At 28.9% G+C, this 21,377-nt stretch overlaps 1 protein-coding gene across 1 annotated transcript in view; it reads right to left on the bottom strand.

Annotated features, from left to right (window-relative positions):
- XPR1_1 (Xenotropic and polytropic retrovirus receptor 1) overlaps positions 1 to 21,377 on the bottom strand; it is a 61,531-nt gene that overhangs the window by 22,481 nt on the left and 17,673 nt on the right. The window contains exons 9-11 of the mRNA XM_035730539.2: positions 13,347 to 13,526; positions 9,823 to 10,096; positions 2,676 to 2,879 (exon numbers count right to left, since the gene is read on the bottom strand). Of these exons, the coding sequence (XP_035588043.1) occupies positions 2,676 to 2,879; positions 9,823 to 10,096; positions 13,347 to 13,526 (658 nt within the window). The remainder of the gene's footprint in view (positions 1 to 2,675; positions 2,880 to 9,822; positions 10,097 to 13,346; positions 13,527 to 21,377) is intronic.

The following is a 21,377-nucleotide window of genomic DNA, read 5'->3' as shown; positions in this document are numbered from 1 at the left end:
CAGGTGGTTTTCATGCATTTTTTAAGTTTTTTACAATTGTTACACAACTAAGAAAACGTCAATAAATTTGAAATTTAATAAGTACACAAATATAATGAGTTAGCCCTGGAAATTCTTAAGAACACTTACCTTAGAATAATAGTTTGATTGAACCACAAACTATCTACAGTTTAGAAATTGAGAACAGTCACTTTCTCAAATTGATCTATATAGTTTATTATACTAATTAACAACTGATAAAGACCTTCATTTAATGAACCATGCAGAAATTAATTATGATAATTAATAAAGTCTTATTAATTGCGATTTTTTAATACCTCGCTTGAGATAGTGAATATTAAACACAAGCTACTAGAGGGACATATAGATTGGGTCATGAGTGTTCCAACAACAATCAGTCATCTTCTAGACTTCGGGACATTCTTACAAATAAACAAATAAGAATAACAACTAAAATCTTACATCCAGGTCTTGTAGCAATTTCCAGATTGAGCAACTATGGTGTATTGCTAAAGCATCTGTATTTGGAGGCTCGTGATATCACGAAAGTTTACTATGAGTTTCCGTCTCAATTGCTTGTGATCAGCGGTGTTTCCCGCAGATATTGACTTCCAAGTTTATTATTGATGAAAGTTTACAAAAAGTAAAGTGAAGATAAACCTCTGTTTGAAAATATACTTTGTTTGATTTTGTGTACACAGATAGCTATGTCCTCGATGGTTTGGGCACCAGAAAAAGCAGAGTTATCTGAACACCTCGTAAGAAAATGTTGTAATACTTCCTGAGATAAACCAAGGACCGAAATGGTTGAGAGAACTGAAAAGTTTAGCAATGATCATTGTTTTGTAATATAATTTGTTCCAGTATACCTAGACCAAAAATGAGAGGCTAAAATTTACTAGTTAACACTTTTTCCGTCTGGTTACTATAACCCCGTATCCGGGAATTAAGCCCAGAGGCCCGCGGTTAGGTGTGAGGCAGTTATCCAAAATAGGAGATGGATGGCGGCGGGGCAGTATCGTGAGTCGGTTGGAGCCAGATATTAACACTGTTGGATACTGGCTCAATAGTCTAGAGGTTAAGTAACCACAAGTGAAACAGAGGGCCTTTGATTCAATTCCCGGATGCGTGGTCGTGGATGAGTACTGCCGAGAAGTACTATCTTAAAACAACACGACTTCCCGGTGCTTCCGGGTCTTCAACGGTTGTCTAATTAAGATCACTTCGTGATTTGAAGTATAAATGCTTTACATTGTGTTTTAATCTGCTATAATAATGCAACAAATGTTCATTAAAACTACTTCAAATTCTACTTTTTGATTACGTCTTGTCAAAGCGAAAGCCTATTGGGGATTAGCGATAATTTATTAAGCTATATAAATTTACAACCAGACAGTTATTTCGTTCTGTAGTAGAACTTCTTAATAGTGTGCACCTATGACCCGTAAACTTCCGGCTCAATAATTTTAATAGTCATGCATTCATTGTAAGACCTGAAAGCTCTGAAAGCGAGTCCTCGGTGGGGGAATGGGTATGTACTGATAAAGAGTTCAGCACTAGGACGAAATAATTATTCATTCTCCCCTGGTTTTCAGTGGTACCATGAATAAGATCAATCTTCATCAAATACTGTATACAAATTCGAATTAAGTGACAATCTTCAATTTATCAGCTTGATAATTATTCTAGCTGCATTTTTATATAAAATTTATCTGAAAACTAAGCTCTTCATTATAACACTGGACTATCTGTATCTTGACAACAAAATATCGAGAAACATCACATTAATAATATGTGTCGTGAAAGCTATTTATTCAAACATTTTAAACAGTGTTATGATTAATCGTTTTCCAAAATATTTTGCTTTACATACCAACGACAATTTACGTTTTTAAAGAGTTTAGATTATTACCCGTGAGTACATTTATGGGAAAAATGAGGAATCTTAAAAATCAGAGGGGTTTTGTGGATATTATAGTAATCTCAATGGTTGAGATCATGAGTCTAGCTTCAATTGACTCATGATCTCAACCATTGGAATCCTAGACAAACGATTTTCTTGTCAAATTTTCACTGCGATAAAATAACATAAGATGTAACTGTAAAAGTTAAAATTCGTTAATAAAAGAAACATGAATCGAATTTAATCTAATATAGCTTATTTAAAGTTATTTACAAAATCATAATAACTGATTAAAATATAAGAAGCATATAATGAGTACTTAGCATTTTTAGAGTTATTGAGGCTAGGTAACAGTAGTAGTTATCACTCATGGAGAATACCTCTGTAGTAAAAGTATCATGAATAGAGTGATCTACTATAAATTATCTTACAAACTCATATATTAGTGAACTATTAGTCAAGACTCAGGATTTTGCTATGAAACTTATAAAAGGGATTAATCACTCTTGATTAAGGCAAAGTAATTACCAAACAATCTTTACTTTCAGTCGTTCTTCACATGATTTCATTTCAGAAACAAAATCATCATTTGAGAACTATGAAATTCTCACTAACTTTTGAATACATACATAATGAGAAGAAATACACAAAACCGAACGACCTAACATGGAGGGAACTTAAGTTCCGATCCATTTTTTTTTACATTAAGATGTAACTTAAAACATATCTAGACAACAACAACGTGAATAACAAACAACAATTAATGACTAACCTCGATCGAATGCCAGCCAGACACCACAAGTAGATACTAGAAATGCTGTAGAATATTTCCCTGCGTTTAATAAATGAGGATTGGCTTTTTTAACATCCATGTCTCTATAACGCCTCAAACACTGCGCAAATCGAAACCAAGACGGTAACACCTTTAAAATTGGATCCAAACCGAAAAGAATACCTTCACATTGACAGCTATTAGCTAAGAACACGAAAATAGAAATACTTATAGGCGAAAAATAAAGCGGAAAACAGAATTATTTGCAAGATACAACGAATTTATTGTATTTCAGTACTTTGTCTTCAGCTACATAAAAGCTAATATTTCTAGTTGTTTTCAATTATTAACAAGATGTTCAACCTAAATAATGAATGGTCAATAATACATATGGGTTATTTGGAATGTAAACGGAATTAAGAATCCAACTTTTTAACAGGAATTTATAGTTGTTTAGGAGTAATAGTTCTGGAATATTTAAGATAATATTATTACGCAATATAACAGAATGGTAAATGTGAAATATTGAGTGAGGCCTTGGAAAAAGTAAATCTCTCTGTAGTCAAATAAACAAAGTTTAGAAAATGGAGCCAAATAATAACCGTTTTTAAAACATTAAAAGGTCAAATTATTATATTACCTATATGATGAGGTGAACAGTAATTATTTAATAAGATAAATAGGGTATTTATATAACGTGTAACCATGACTTATTGAGTTTTCCAGTTACCAGAAAAACCCTCATGAAGTTGCAATAAAAACGTATCAGGTTTGGTTTGAGTCGATTTTAAGGTGGCATAACCAATTTGAAACAAATAAGAATCGTCTTTAGGAACTCTCGATAATTAGTTTAAGCACTAGGTCATCGAAAATTGGGGTTATAAAAGCCAACATATGGAGTAAAAGGGCTAACGCGAGTTGAATTTGAATGTCGTTTCCGCCATGATATAATACTAGCTAGAAAAATTTCGAAACTCAATGAGCTTGCGACTGTTGACGTTCAACTTCATTGATAGTCGGAAAGTTATCGCTGGTTCTATCAGATGATTTCTACGTTGTATCACGAATTAAATGAAGCTGAAAATATTTATTAACACAGTGATCTAAGAGTACCATGTTCATCACGATATCTGAAGATTATTATTGGTCATTGTTGAAGTGTTTCAAACCTAGTCGGAACAACTACATAGTGCTTTCTAACGTTCATTGATTTTTCGTCAAATAATAACACACCAGAGTTGATGAGTCTTAGTAATTTCAATACTGTTAATTGATTAACAGAGATATAGATAAATTTAAATAATAAACAATTAATAACTAAAGAGTAATAAAATGAAATAAAAATTCAATATCTATCTTGTTCAATTTGAAATTTGATAATAAATGTAATTAATTTTAATATGTTTCATTTTCTATCCATATTGAATATGTCAGTACCATGAGAGTTCATTTTACCTCTTTACAATAATGTACTTTTAACTAAAACTTGTAAAATTTTCATAAAAAGGTAACAAACTCTTTTTTTTTTAATTTTTTTTATTAATTTTGCGCATATAACAATCATTGATAGGAAAACATTTTGCTCTACATATCTTTTTGATTATGATTATAGGCATGGGAATGTAGTAATCTTTACACATATGTTTTTATATTGTATGATATTTATTAACTGGTTGTAGATGTAATTGTGAAAGAACTAGAATTTCTTAAGAAATTCTAATTAACATTAAATCTTATATAAACTATCTACATATCATATGTAACGTAAAACCTGCCACTTCTGTACACAAGTTCAAGTTGTTACATCCTATTACCACAGCTATATAAAAAATATCATGGTGAATCCTATCACATAAATCAAATAAAAATGTATCCTGAACAATTTAAAAAAGATTCAAGTTAGTTATTTTCATTCTTATTTAAAAAGTAAAAAAAAAATCACAGAACAACTGATGAACAATAACTGCTATAGTTTGGATTGGTTCAAGTGACGAAACTTTTAATGCATAATAACAGTAGTTAATTATTAAAAAAATATTTGTTTCAAAGGGTTTCATTGAAATAAATTATTCTGATCTTTACCTAACAATCAAATAAGTTTATTGTTTATGATTATTAGATTTCATGAAAATACTCACAAACACTAACTAAGAACAATGACAATAAGTGTATTTGTTTTCAGAGTATTAATATGTTAAAAATATTTTCATTTCAATATTTTTACCGAGATATGATATGCAGATAATAATGTACCGACAATGTTACAGCGATAATACATCAGTTCAATTATGTAATTTATTTGAACATCGAATAAGTATAAAAATTTAAAAATTCCTAATTAAGATAGAAAGTTTCATGTATTCAAAGACTTCTGAATAATCACATTCATTTATTTAAAGAACTTTCATGTTCAGGGATTTCTGTATAAAGGTATTCACAGTTATTTGTCTCGGAAATCAAGTTCTTACTGTTTATGTGACTACTTCAGAACAATTTAACGTAATTCACATTGTGGTATATTGTTTCGTTTAAGAAATGAAAAAATTAAATTTTTCAGTAATACACGAACATGGTAGTAAAAGAATTAGTTTTATGGTTGAAATGTTTTAAGTTAATAGCTTTATCATTAACGCAAAAATGTTGAGTTATTTATTCCTTATAAGAGCTATGCATTTAGTTCAGTAACACAAGGGCTTCGTAAATATAAACGGTTTTGTACAAACATATAATACAAATATTTTCAATGGTTAAGATCATTAGTCAGTTGAAGCTAGACCATCATGGAAAATCTGGAAGCACTGGACGGCCGTTTCGTCCCATTGTGGGACTCCTCAGCAGTGCGCATCCACGACCTCGCCCCCTGCGAGATTCGAACCCAGAACCTACTGGTTTCGCGTGCGATCACTTAACCACTAGACCACTGAGCCGGCATCCAACGGTGTTTCGTGGATTAGTTGAAGTTAGACATGCACTCAGAAGGCACATATTTCGGAATGGTCAGAAGTTCTCTTTAATATTAATAAAATGAAAGATTGTATCTATATATTTACACAATTAAATTATTTCTGATTATTATGGGGATATAATTTAGTGACTTTTCGAAACGATTCTAGACCACAGATGTAAATTTAAAAAAAGAAATCTTAAATAAAATAAAAACTCCAGTAACCCTAGATAGCATTTCAAGTCAAATTACTTCGCATATATATATATATATATATATATATATATATATATATATATATATATATATATATATATATATATATATATATATATATATATATATAGCGTCCTCATTCACATGACATAATTAGTACGTACATTGATTTCTTCAGAAGGAAAACATGCATTCACATTTTTACACGATGGTTATATTAAACAGATCTCATTAAGTCAGATTTTTAGTAAATTATAGGCTAGTAATAGTACTCTAAAATACTGGATTTTTATAAAATGTACTATTATTAAAGAAATCACAAAAAGTCTCTAAGATCAACTCACCTAAATAATAATATTAGAGTGGTAAATCAGGGATTTTTAATTTTATAAAGAAAAGTTCAATGAAACAATGATTTTCATTATAAATTAGTATTAGCTAGAAAACCAAGAATTATTCAACTGTTATTTGGATTTCAGTGTTTAGGTTATTGCAAAGAGCCTAATATATGTGTAATTTTAGTCAAAAGTTAATCGGTCCACATTTCCGCACATGTAATTAATTATCCATCTTTTTGGATAACCGTCTGTTGCAACAGGTAAAAATTTAGTTTTACACACATAGTTTATTTCACAAGGCTCCGATTGTGAAATTAGTTACTAGTTGTCACTTGATTTTAACGGGACGATTATGTACATACGATATTTCGTTGTTGAACAATTGATAATAATCTTACATAAATAAATCTTCAAGATGTTATGGCAAGCATAATGCTATAATCAGCTGTATATTAACCAAAAACAAATAAGTTGAGAAAACATTCCAGAGTGGGTAATCAAAAATCATTCACTTCATTCATCAGTCAACTTTGACTAATCTATCAGACTTATGTGTTAAATATGTATATCGGCTTTGACAAAGTCATTTCCACTTATATCTACAGTTTAATCATCCAACAGATATAATCTAAAGTTTGTACATCGTTTCATACGTGGAGGAATAATTGAAATGTTCCGATCCTAAGTTTCGCATTTATTATCCACAAAACAAACCATCCGTCAACATCAAATAGTCTTGAATTGTTATTAATACCATGCTGTTGTGAACTGAATTCGGCTGATAGTAGATTCAATCTCATGGTCACACGACATTTATTACTTACTTTAAAAAAAAATAAAGTTAGTGAACTAACTTCAGTGAAAAGTTTGCTGTCCAAACTTTATTATTACACCAAAAAGTATGATCTAACACCTTTTTTCTATGTTTAGTTTTAGCACAACATTCAAATCTACTAGATAATTAAACTATTCACCACAAAGTCATCGCTAGAATACGCGTTAAATATCACTTCCATTGATTGCTTTAAATAAACGTAAGTTAATTTTTTTAAAATAAGCTAATACCAGAAATATCTTGATAAAATTTACATTGTATTGTATAAAGTTACAAATGAGGAATGTTAAAGAATTTCATGCTAAAAGCAGACTATTATTCATTACTTTTTATCTTGAAGTTTCTCACCAACCCTTGATGATCAATACAACCATATTGTATATGAAACTTCTACATAAATTACTGTGCCTTAATAAAAGACATAAAGTGATTAAAATCCATCTGTACACTCCAAAACAGAATTAGGTAACACATTAATTAATGCCGATTCGTTTTAGCATCCATAGAATGAGCTAATAAAAAAACTTTCAAGGTAGAAAGAAGACAAGTGTTGGACCTTAAAAAAGAAACAAGAACAACGAAATAGTGATAAAAGAATCATTGAGAGAATGTATGGTTCTGGTAAACATTTCATAAAAATACAGAGCGAAACAATGCTCACTATTCTTTTCAAAAATCAATGAAAAGAAGTTAAATCATACTTCAATCATCATTTATAAATATATGAAGAAAATACACAGAGATTAATGGAGAAAATAAGAAGTTCAATTAGGTAAAATGTTTTCTACAGTGAAATTAAAATCAACTTACGACACAACTTGTTCATCTAACTGTTTCAAGATCAGAAAATATCATATTACCCTAAGATGGTGTTTGTTTTGATAATCCCTGTGTTAATCTATCAGTGTTTAAGTCTTAAAAATATGATGGACGGTATCTATTACAAAACACTGACATCAGGTTTTATTTATTATGTACTGAAACGTCCCTGAACTTCAACTTAGATTTCGAATTATCGCATAAGTAACTCTTAGGTGTTTAATTATTGAAATCATAATTTACATTTATACCACTTAAAAAAAACTAATATAAAACTATGGGAAAAATACCTGGGGTTTTTAAAAGTAAACCTCGTTTATTTTTCAATAAATCACAAAATTATACAAATTAATACGAATACAAACACAAAAAACTTAAAATACTATTCAAGTAAAATTTTCTTCAGAAGCAAAATGGGTATTCTGTTGATGCTTTACTGAATAATCATCAATTGTTTGCTTTAACCACTTCTCTAAAATAATATTACAAAGACTTCTGTTTTTTCTTAGACATAACATATTACAAACCGGAAGGGTTTAGACCAATTGTAACTGACAGTTTCCCTTCAAGTAGACCATATACGTAAATTTATATTGAGTGAAAAAAATTGTAGGAGTACAATATTTACCTTAACACTATAGAAAACTATCCTTTAAACTATATTTTGAATTACCCATTTATAAATAAATTCTGCAATCCAATTTGAATAAAGTACTTTATTATTGAGAACAATATTAATACTATCCGAATTACACCACGTCTTAAGCGGATACTTTTAACAATTTTATTCTATTTTTAACAAAGCTTCCTTAAGTACTCATTCCAAATTTAAAAAGTATTTGGAGATAATCTTACCAATGAAAGATTAACAGATAATATCAGAAGAACAAAATCCCAAGTATTTATGAATATAGATAACTACTTTTTAACGTAAAATGAAAATGAACATCACATCAATCCATTTTATGGAATCTCTATATATTTGGTCTATCAAAAATTGGTACATGATTATTATATCTGACTATGGAAAAAAGACTACAATTCCAAAAATGAACATATTCTACTATGTAGACTAATATGCTGAAAATATAGAGCAAAATACCAAAGTATAATGATGGAGTTCAACCAGGAGAAAAAAAGCATAGGAGCTAGACAATTTAACAAAAATGAAATAGTCATTTTACAGATGCATTAAACAAATCAATAGTCAAAAAGCTTTAGAAATTACATTTTGAAGCTTTAAGAGTTTAATAACTACGAGGTTTAAAGTTTTATAATCTTTCTCTGTACAGTGATTTACATTCAACAATTAAGTCATTCGTTTTCCTGATAGTACATGATCAAACTTGGGAAATCACTTAAGTCTCAATAAATTGTAAGAAAAACGAAATACGCTTACAAAGAATATAGAAAAATGTTGCTATTTAAACAAGCTTTTGAGTGGGGAATAACAATCAAGTACTCGAAGTCAAATAAAGAGCAAGCTATTAACAATCTATTGTCAACAAAGATTAGATCCAATATTCAAACCTTAATTTCATTGATTAGTCATAGATCTACAAAATTATATATTGCATCAAATTTTAAATAATTTGAATGATTGTTAATGCTTCTTTGCAGCTAAACACTTTATATTACTAGAGATATTTGAGCTTTCCCTTCTCAGTTTCTTGAGTTTTTCGTCAATAATTAGGCTATCTTAAACAACATTCTGGGTGATTTCACATCACTGTCAACAATCGATGTTATTGCCACGGATACGTTTATATTTCCTTACTATAACAAATGACATTGAATTGTTGTTAAGGGATTAAACCTTGGTTATTATCTCCTATGAAAAACAACTTATATTTTATTCTACTGAATGAAAATTCTCCTTGATCAATTTTTTTATGAATTACTATTACACAAATTATAAAATTCTTACATAAATAAATCATATCTATCCGATCAATATTATATATATTTACATGAAATTAGTCAAATGGCGCTTACCTATAATTTCATTTGAATGAGAAGCACAAGAAGGAATTGTTAAACGTGTTGAATTAGAATATTGACTATTATGTCCCATAACTAGTGAAGGTAATGTCAAAGAAGAAGAATTTTGTGGTTTGTAACTCATTCCATTAGCCCAATCAATTTGTGATGAATAAAAACAAATAAAATAAGCTATATCTGGAAATATGAAACTTAAACTAGTTAGTTGATCCGCTAGCCAAAAATCTGCGAAGGAAACTTTTGCAAATGGTGCTCTGATAATTCGTCCCTGAAAAGAAGAAAGAACAAAATAAAATAACTGCACACATATGAATAAATTTAAATAAAAAAACTACTAATATGTAACCATAGAACAGATTGAATGTGGCTATTAGCAGAATTTAGGACACATGTTTCATCCTATTAGTCCTCTTAAGAATCACGTATGACGATAAAGATTGATCAGTTGCAGCTGCTCATACAAATGAGCAAATAAAAACCCATACAAATAAAAATACAACTATTAAATCATATGGAAAAACTACTAAACATAGTTTTTCGAAGTAAGCAGATTCATACTACAGAGTAAATTATTTTATAACACTGAGATGATGTGACAATCGACTATTTCTGAATATGTAAAAGGTAAGACTAATGAATCTAAATTACATTAACACAATAAGCTATGTGATATTTCAAAGATATAAAATAATAATAAATGGCAATCAAAAAACAGCACAAAATAAACAAATAACGATAAACACGACTAACAAGCCTATGAAGAGGTTGCAGAAATCAGTCAATAAAAAAATAATAAAACGCAAACCAGATCACATGACGCCGACATCGAGCTAATAGCAAAAGAGAATATAATTTTCATTTATATCAGTAACTCTTTTCTTGACAAATATACGTTTTTTGGTAAGTTTTTAAAAATATTGCATATATGCTGCTATACAAAGTAATGACATAAATCGATACACTTTTGATGTTAGTTACATAAATCTGTTTGTCTATTAAATCAAGTTCATATGCCGAATTTCTATAAATTAACGTGAACTGACTTGATTGAGATAATGATTACACTGTTAAACAAAAATATTTATACCAAACTTGGTAAATGTTGTTTGTACTAATTAGTCTTTTTTTTCTATATGGATTGGGTTATATATGCATCACAGTATCGTGTTGATTACATAGAAGTATTGTGAAAGATATTACAATCTGTCATGTAATAACCATACTTCATTACTAAAGACGAACTTAAATTGCTATTATAGTAGTTTTATTATTCCCTATCCCCAAACATTTCATATTAAGAGATAACTGATTGTACATTTGAAGAAAAACATGATTGAATAAGTTATACTGATCAAGATAATTGCCTTGATTTGTTTAAGTCTTTACAAAATTACACTAATGGTATCCACGTAAACCCATTATATAAAAAATTATTGCTAAGAAAAATGTCCACACATTGGACATACAAGACATTTTTTATATTCTATTTATTAAAATGTATTTTCCAGTTTAAATTTGTTCATAGTATTCACAAATTTTTGAAGCAGTAAGTAAAATGGCATCTCTTTAGTCAGTACTACTAAATAAAATGTATTGGTTTACCTAAGTATACGATTTCCATGTGATTGTAAGCAGGAAACGTTAGGTTATTAGTTTACTAAAAGTCAAACTATATATATATATATATATATATATATATATATATATATATATATATATATATATATATAATAGAATGTGTACTACAAACGGACACAGAAAAAGTCTAGACATGAAATTTTATATTGTAAATAATTAAATCCATGGTATCTGGGCGCCACATACTCATAGTTTGGAATACGCTTCCCTATTGCATGTATTATTATCAGTGACTTGTAAAACTTAAATAACTACAAGTACCCATTTTATTTGGCTATTAAACTGAGTTGCCGAAAGTAAGAAAAATGATGAAAAGTTTACATAAATCCTTAATATTAATTTTCCCATCAATTACTTGATACGATAATATTTTAGAGATCCTATTTGAATGATAAAATGTTGATGTATCAAAATTAAAAATAATAAGGTAATAAAAAGATCGGCTATCATTGATCGGCATTAAAAATGGACTGGACTACTCAGCAACTAATTAAAAGTCCTACAGGTCAATTGCTGCTCAAATAGCTCATCGTTAACGTCTCAAACTGTGGAATTGTGTGACATGGATTTGTATCCTACAAAGAGTATCAGTTGTTAAAAGACTAAAGGTACGCATTGCTGATGAGTGTCCATCATCACTAAACCTCAATTTAATATTTCCCATCGAGTAACTTCAACCACCGAACATTATTATAAGTGATTATCATCACTACATTGTCAAACTCAGAAAGTATTAACAATACATTGAACACTTAAAAAAAGATCCAAGACATCAATTATAAAAATTAACAATGAAATTTCAGTAGGATAAAGGTTAAACTGAAATTGATATTCATGATGATTTTCATCTGCTTAATATTTGTTTATATTACATGATCACTCTATATTATGTGTTCTACCGTCTGTTTAACTGATTTTTGTCATTTTCTTCTTTCTGGTTTTATAAACAAAGATCAAAAGTTTCATTCTACCGAAACAAATCAAAATTGATAGATATTGAAAATTGTCACATCTGCTAATAGTCTCATTTTTCATAATAAATAAATTAAAGAATTAATTAGAATAGTTTCCTTGAAAATCTCAATTAATATTAAAAGCCCTTTGATTTAATATATATATATATATATATATATATATATATATATATATATATCGTCATTTTATACAACAACACTCAAATACTAACTTTATTAATAATAATCCTTAATGGAATATATTTTTATTTCGGTAAATCAATCGTTTACTATTCATGACAGTTGAGAATAATGTTAATCATATGGCTTTATTATGAGCTAATATTACTATTATTATTATTATTACTATTATTATTATTATTATTATTATTTAGATTCACTTGACAACGTATAAATATAATAAACTCAATATTAATTGTCAAAATAAGATTTTTGACTATTTTCAACGTTTTTACTGTATAAATGTACGATTAATTCTGTGATATATATATATATATATATATATATATATATATCAGTAGTTTCCATGAATTAACTTCCATATACCGAATAACTAACTAAATAATAATTATAACAAACTTACTAGTGAATAACTATATGATAGATTTTTGAAGTTATTTTAAAAACTATGACATATGGAGTCTGAATCGTTGAAAATGAAACACTCATCTCTAATAATGTAACTGAACAATAGTCAAACTATTTGATCGTATTATAAAATTTAGCATATTTACTTGAAATTGACTGTTGAATTGTTGTTTGGAGGAAACTACTCATAGCTGTTAGCCAAAATTATTCAAAAGGATAAATATCAATTATTCTTTGTACATTCATGTTGAAATGATTAATACACTAATAAAACAATCTTTCCCATTCATTTCACTTTATATTACATGAAAAACTTACTAATACACGTAATAACCAACGACGTGCTTTGGAATGAGCAAAACTAAACGGATTGACTAAGTAAAGTGTCATGAATGAAACAAGTACCAATGGTGATGCATATCCAGGTGAATGTAGTACTTCACTAAATAAGAAATAAATCAGCGCACACCCCCAAATCATAGCAAAGAAGAATGAAATCTATAATGAAAAAAATATTAAATAATAATGATTTTGAATAATAGGTCATAATAATAGGATATATATTTATGATATCACTAATACTTATATTGAGATTTTAATGAAAACGTAAAAAGAGGAACTAAAGAGAACAAAGTGATCAGCTTTTTTCTGTATTTTAATAAATATTTACAATATGGACTGAGGAAGTATGGGAAACAATCTAGAGAAACCAGTAACTGTATCAATATTTACTCTTTCTATTTGAAAAAAAGTATACCTAGTTATAATACAACAACCTGATGTATCACTTATTCAGAACACTTCCAAATGAACCAAAAACTTTCTAAAACATCCTCATTATTTAATTTACTTATTACAAAATGTTCAAATGAATGACTGTCAAACTGAGTATCTGTGGGAAATACACACATATAAACTTGATGAAGAGGGTGGTAGATTTCAGTTCACCTGATTGTTTTCATAATAATTCTATGTTTACTATTCATTGATTGTTCCAAGTGTTCCGTAGCCATATAATACGTTTTTTGAATGACTACAACATCACAACTCTTCCAATAGAATTTTTCCTAAATGGAAAATATCTATCATCCTTTTTATAACCAGATTCATTGTAACACGTTGAGATATTTAACAGCAATAAAATTTTTCGATCGAATAACCATTAAGATAATCAGCAAAGCCATAAAATATTCACATGAATAATTCATTTTTGAGATTAATTATGTAGCCAGTCTAAATAAAATACCATTAGTAAATGTTTGTAAGCAATTAGGCAGAAAATACTACACCTGCTTCCTATTAATCGGAGCCCATCAGTAAAAAACGTACACTGAATCTTCAGTAAAATGATCTCTTAGTAGCATCTGAGCTAGTGTTACTTTTAAGTATGATACCACTGAGCTATTCAAGCTGCATCTAACATTTTACATCACCTCTTATCATTGGGCGTGTGGAAGTAAAAATGTGTAAAATCTGTGTTCAGATTCCAGTAAACAATTTAACATGAAAAAAATTAATTCATTTTTGGTGATAGATTAATTAATAGAGCTTTTCAACAGAAAAGCCATTTGGTTTACACTACAGTTAATTTTGCAATACAGTTAATCAACGAATAATAACTAAATGTAGTGAGATGTCGAAAATTGATTAAAACGCTTTATAGATGCTTAAGAAAGATTGTGTTTTTTGTATTGGTAACTTTTATTGAACAAATCATAAACAAACCGATTAATTAACCTAAAGAATTTAACAAATAAATTTAATTAATCAAATAAACAACTAAATTAATTTCTATATGTAAAATAGATTATTTCCAATTAAAAATTGGGTTATTTTTTTTCTAAAAATCAGTTGCTTCTGTTCCGAATTCAAATCTTACTTGTTCTAATTTGTTTATCAGTATCCTTTACACAAAAATTGTGACTTAAAACTGAACACATAAATTCATACTTGATTATCATATCTTTCACCAATAAATACATTTTATTTAGAAAAAAAAGCAAACTATTTGCTATGTTGAAATTAAACAATTACCTACATTGAATGATGTGAACGTATTTAGCACATACAATATATATTACCAATTACTAAAATCTCAGTTAAAATGAACGGATATTTAGGATTATTTTACCACAATTAGTCATTATCATTTAAGTGATTATTAGATGGATTGAATATTAATCATAATAAAAATAAATTTAGATAGTATACTCAACGTCTGTAGTTGTATCCATTCAATGGTATCTTCACTAAATCAAATTATAATCACACTATAACAGGCATTCACCATATAAATAAAGTAAAATAAAAAGTGATTTTCATATTACTTTCTTATAAAATATTTACTAAAAGAAATTCCATTTCATATCCCGTATTTAGCTGGTTTATGAATTCAGCTATGAACTGATGTTGGTATTATTCACTATTAAATTATGCAACGATAAGAGTTGCACAAGTATAAGAAATGTATCCGTTAAGAGAGACCCTTTCAACTATTGCACATGAAGCACAAAATATAATGCTTTTTCTCATTCATAGAATCTCACGGAATTGTAATTGTATCCTTCTTAACACGATAAAAATCTCATGATTAAAAATATGCAAACATTTTGCTAATTTAATTGTAGAAGGAACAATATCTGTAGAAAATTAACCAAAGAATATCAAATACAATACAAAGTAAAAGACGATGATTAATAAACTCTGTTATCGTTTAGTGTAAAGATCAAGTAAATTAGTGAAGATCAGTCAGTGCAAATTATTATGATTCTTGTTTCAATGAAAAAATATAACATCAGACTGTTGAATTTACCAACGAAGTTTAGTGTTAAACAAAGCTTTTGGTTTACTCATATGGTTATTCTTTAAGAATTCACAACAATAATTATTGTTGCTACAAAAACTAATTCGAGAATTTGACAATTTTCTTAGGAATTCACTTTGTTGTATGTTTCAATGAATAAATCTACGTGCATTTTAAAAGAAATAATTAAGGATTTTATTTAAATAGATAAGTACACTTCTAGTAATAGTAAAATGATATTCAAACAACGCATATGCACTAAGATTAATTATGAATATTTGAAAATATCAAAACAGAAAATAGTTTTTAATCACTATACAAACCTCATGATACCATATTGTAGTTATCTACATTTAAAATATATATTCGCTTTTTTTGTCATATAATTCGCAAGTCACGTGGTTTCAACTGTCATATATATATATATGTATATATACATATATATATATATATATATATATATATATATATATATATATATATGGTAAGAGATAAATTATTTGAGGCATGTATCATGTATTTTTATTGAAACAAATTTGTTATCAGTATGAAATATTATTATCATTGTGGTGACACAATTTTAAAAGTGGAATCACAAAAATATTCACTTGGTAAAATACTAACAAATCAATAATTTGGTCTCTGGTAAAATTACTAACCAATTTTTCATATCATTCAATATCCTCACATATTAATGATATATTAAATGTCACCTAACAAACAATGTTACTTCAAAGCTAAAACGTATGCATTTCTGACAGAACTAACAACTATAAATGGTAACTCCAGAGATTGCATTAATGAGAAATTAGTTAGAGTAGAATATTGTCAAAGGAACCAGGTATTGTTATTGTATTTTGATATTCATTGAGATCAATATAAACTAATGTCTAAAAAACCTACTGGTACGAAATATTTCAACCAGAAAAAAGTGAACAAAGATAGATCATCTATTTAGTTGTGCTCTAATTCTGTTCACCAATGTGATAATCAACTGTGACCTACAATCAATTGTAGGTTAAAAGACTGAGGTAATGTCTAGTAAATAGATATTTTTGAGTGAATAAAGCATGCATATAATACAAATAAATGTGATCGCTAGTTGTCTTAGAATAAGCTATAACGGTATAGATAGGAGACTATTAATTTTTTAAGTAAAATATAGATAGTTCAGTAGAGAGAATCTTTTTCATAACATCATTTAATTAAACAGCATTCATCGACAGTTTTAATTATGGTATTTTATCATAAAATAGAACACTATTACTTCACTTAGCAAGCATATAAAAAATGTCATTGAAATCATAAATCGATCTAAGTTGGACTACTGTTGAAAACTTCCTATAAACCTGGAAGCACTGGATGGTCAACTTGTCCTAGTATAGGGGTGTTCAGCAGTGAGCATCCACGACACCACTCACGAGAATCAAACCCAGGACCTTTGAAAACAGTCAAACAGTTTCAAGTACCTAATATAATAAAACACAGAGAAATTGTACCATTTAATAAAGGAATGAAAAATTGTCAAGTTTTTAAGTATCGGATCTAAGTTGCGTCATAGTTTAACAGGTAATAACAAAATAATAACTTTTCCAAAGAATGAAAAAAAACAATTGTCTACATTAGGAATATGGAGAACTTGGAAGATAAGGTATTTATTGATGCTAACATTTTGAGACATCAGAAGCCATTCTAAGACCATGGTAAAATAAGAGACTAATCATAATCTCTTGCACAATCAACGCAACTGACAATAACATTTTAATCGGCCAACCTAAACACTTGATCTTTAAAATGAAATAAAAACTTTAATATATATAATTCGACGGGGACAAATAAAACAGAATAATGGGAAACACGAGATGCTTCTAAAATTCATGATTAAACTGAGAATAGAGAACGAATAAATGCGCTCTAACACTGATTTGAAGCCATATTTATCAGATTATTCAATAACATAAAAGCCTTCTCTTTTAGACTACGATCAGAAAGTTCAGATCTCGCAATATGATTCATTCCGTCAACCTATCAACTGAGAATATATCAAGGTCTAGCCGTCTCTACACGTTTTCCAAAGTATTTCTATACTACTTACTACTGTAAGCCATAAACAGTTTAGTTCTCAAAAACTCAGACGCTAATCAATCGGCTAACCATTCCAAAGTAGTACCTTACATTTAACCTACAGTTACCCACTTGATGGTTCTTTCCTACTAAAATTATTGTGTACAGAATATGAGATATTAGCAATTTGGGCAAGTTATTTGCCTTCGTAAACAATGTATCACAACAACCAACTAATGTATAGTGATCCACTGTATAAAACACGACCTTCGACAATCATTTCGTCAGCGCCAAAGATGATGCAATAAGGGGGAATCCAAATAATGTACTACGTCCATGTGAAGAACTTCCAGCATCTTTTAACTAAATGAAATATGAATTAATTTTCAAGCAGTCTTTACCCAGATAAATATAATAATCGAAAAACATAATACAAGTATCTGCCACACTGAAGAGTGTTATGGTTTTTTAATTTAGAACCTTACTCCATTACCGAAAGAGAACACTTTGACGCTTTCGACCTCTATAAATAATCCGAATAGGATTCCATAAAAAATACTTGTAACATAGTTATTACATTTTTTGTCTAAAAATCGATCACAAACAAAGCATAAAATAACAGTCAGATGATAATAGAATGAAAATAACTAGCTGCGTATGAAAGCTTAGACTGTATAGGTTGACATGCGGTGACTTTGACCTTATTACAAATTGTAATATTATTAAAAAGTGATTAGAAGTAACACAAAAGCTGACATTAGTTAAAGAAGCTCAAAAATCTATAATCGTAAACTTTTCCTTTGAATGACGTGATTTTATTTGAATGTTAACGTGAAAATTGTTTGCTTAGTAGTAAAAGTGAAGAGATAATTGTAGAATACGTTTTCGAATTATACATTTTATTTCAAGCTGATATTTGAAACTATTTTCTGTAAACACAGTCAGGTCATAGTATGAATAGGCTTGTATATTATGCGAAAAATACCGAAAATGACATCGGGTACTTGTAAAATGACTCAATTGAATGGTATTGGATAAAATGGCCTTCTGGTAATCTTGGAGGAACTCATGGTTTCTTTCAGATTCTTTAATAATAGAAATTCTTCATAACAACAAACATCAACAGCGAAAACTATAGGTGAAGAATTAACCTTGAGTATCTCAATACACGCAGCGCGTTCCTTGGTTGAAGGATCTCAAAAGATATCAATTACCTTGGTTGCCATCTAAAACATTATTCATGCAAATGGATAAGTTATTGTTTAATACCCTAAACTATTTCTCTTATCAGTGTCTACCACAATCAAACCGCTTAATTACGTCGCATATCAAATCTTTTGTTAGAGAGAACATTAATCCCTAGGTCTACGTAAACAAAAGAAATGTACTGAAAAATTGCGAATCTGATGAACCAGCGCAAGCCTATAAAACTTTGCAAAAACTAATACATATTCCGAATAATAAAACTGCTAAACTCAAGGCTTTCTAGTTTAAAACTTAGGTAATTTTTACCGTCTATTAAAAAAAGGAATTAAAGTGTGAAAACCAATAACACCAATCAATTTGTCACTCTCACTTTAAGGCTAAATAAAACTAATCAAGTGACCTGTTATTAATAATTCAATTTATATGTCATTGTCTAATATTCCTGAAAACTAGTAGCTTGATGGTTGGGACTTTCCCTCTTCATACCTCGATGAAGGCAGTTTGATGGTATTATCATTTATAGCTCTTTTTTCAGAAGATACGATTAGCAGCTAATGACGGTTGTCTTTAGTTGATCGTTATTACAATTAAATCGCTAACAATGAATTACTGAATAGAATCTATTCAAAATGATATTTATAGAAAAAAGCTGAATTCAAATTTCAGATTGAAGCATAATCTTCATGCATGATTTGCATGATTGGATTGTCAGTATTAGTAACTCAGTTTTACTAATTTTGATCAGTAGTTCAAAAACAAAATTAACACAAAACACAAAAAAAAAAGATTTTCATGTCATATTTTAACCGCTTAAATATTATCGAATAGTATAAGCTGTGTCAGTAATGATTCATCTACTCACATAGTGAAGCTCTAAATTCAACAATAAATGTCATATCATGTTAAATGAATACTGTTCATGATACACGTTTTAAGTGAACTTTAAACTTTATGGTAAATACTATGGACAAAAACCTTTCGTTCATGTTAACAGGTGATATAGTGTCTAGAGTGGAATACGCAACCTAAATTTTATAGTCATTCAAACCACTCGGTACTCAAGTATATAAGTTGTTATTGGTTAATCGAGTACTGAAATCTCGACTAACCTACGTATACAAATATACACTTCCTAGAGATATTTCGCTCAGTTCACGCAAACATAAGTCATTATTGTTGACTGACAATTAGTAGTTTCCATTAGTATGGATTTAAATCAACAGGTCAGAGTATCGATGCTTTTCGGATGAGTTTAAAGTAATACATGGGTTAAATATTTACTACTTTACGGTAGCAAAGAATGCTAGTAAAATAATCCGTGCACTAAAAATAGCATATCCCTACACATTTTCTGGGACCTACTTCATCTGAAAGGATGTTGAGTTTATTGATTAGCAACAGACATGAATTAAACAAATTATAAATGTTGATGTTATAATATTATTTACTGAAAAGAACTAGTTTCCATTACGGATTAACATCACTTGCAGAATCATTTTAAAACCAGGAAGTACATGATAGCTGTTCTGTTCTCGTTTGGAACTGCTCAACAGTGACCAACATTTACCCTATGTAGGATCAAACTAGGCTTTTAACCATTACTACAAGAGTGGCACCTTTAACCAATGTGTCAAAGCCTAAGTTACGTTTTATAATATCAGTCATTTGGCGATACTGAGCGAGGATCTATAGTGTTCAATTAAACAATTTTTTAATTCTAATCGTAGTTTCTACTTTCATTAAAATTCGAGAAGTATCATTCTAATCATAAAGTTTTTTTCGGTGCTCATTGTTATAAACAATGAGTTTTTGGAAAGGTGAAACCTTCCCAGTTAACTTGAAGACATTTCACCAAACTTTTTAAAATACTATTTACATAGAATTAAGGCTTAACAGACCGCTGTTGTCATGAATTGAAATCGATCGATAAAACCAGTAAAAACTAAAAGTTGACACATAATCAGATGAATTTTTTGTTGAAAAAAGAAACTATCACAGGATATTACCGCGTATTTGTTTTTCTAACAAACCAGTTTACTTTGAAGTGACCGACTGATTATTGCGTTTATTCTTTGGATTTGTTGTAAATGTAATAAACCTACATATTCAAGTAAAAATGAAACAAAATTCTAAAAACTTTAATCCGAAGCTCTAATTAAAGGGAGAACAAACGTTTTTCACACCTAATGTTGTAATTCCTGATCTCACCCTTCATAATCAAACTTTTAAGAGTGCCACATGTTAGCACTGCCGTAGCTACGGAATGACAGCAAATA

The sequence above is a fragment of the Schistosoma haematobium genome, chromosome 1, assembly GCF_000699445.3.
Source record: "Schistosoma haematobium chromosome 1, whole genome shotgun sequence".
Taxonomy (NCBI): domain Eukaryota; kingdom Metazoa; phylum Platyhelminthes; class Trematoda; order Strigeidida; family Schistosomatidae; genus Schistosoma; species Schistosoma haematobium.
This window is presented reverse-complemented; position numbering and strand designations above follow the sequence as displayed.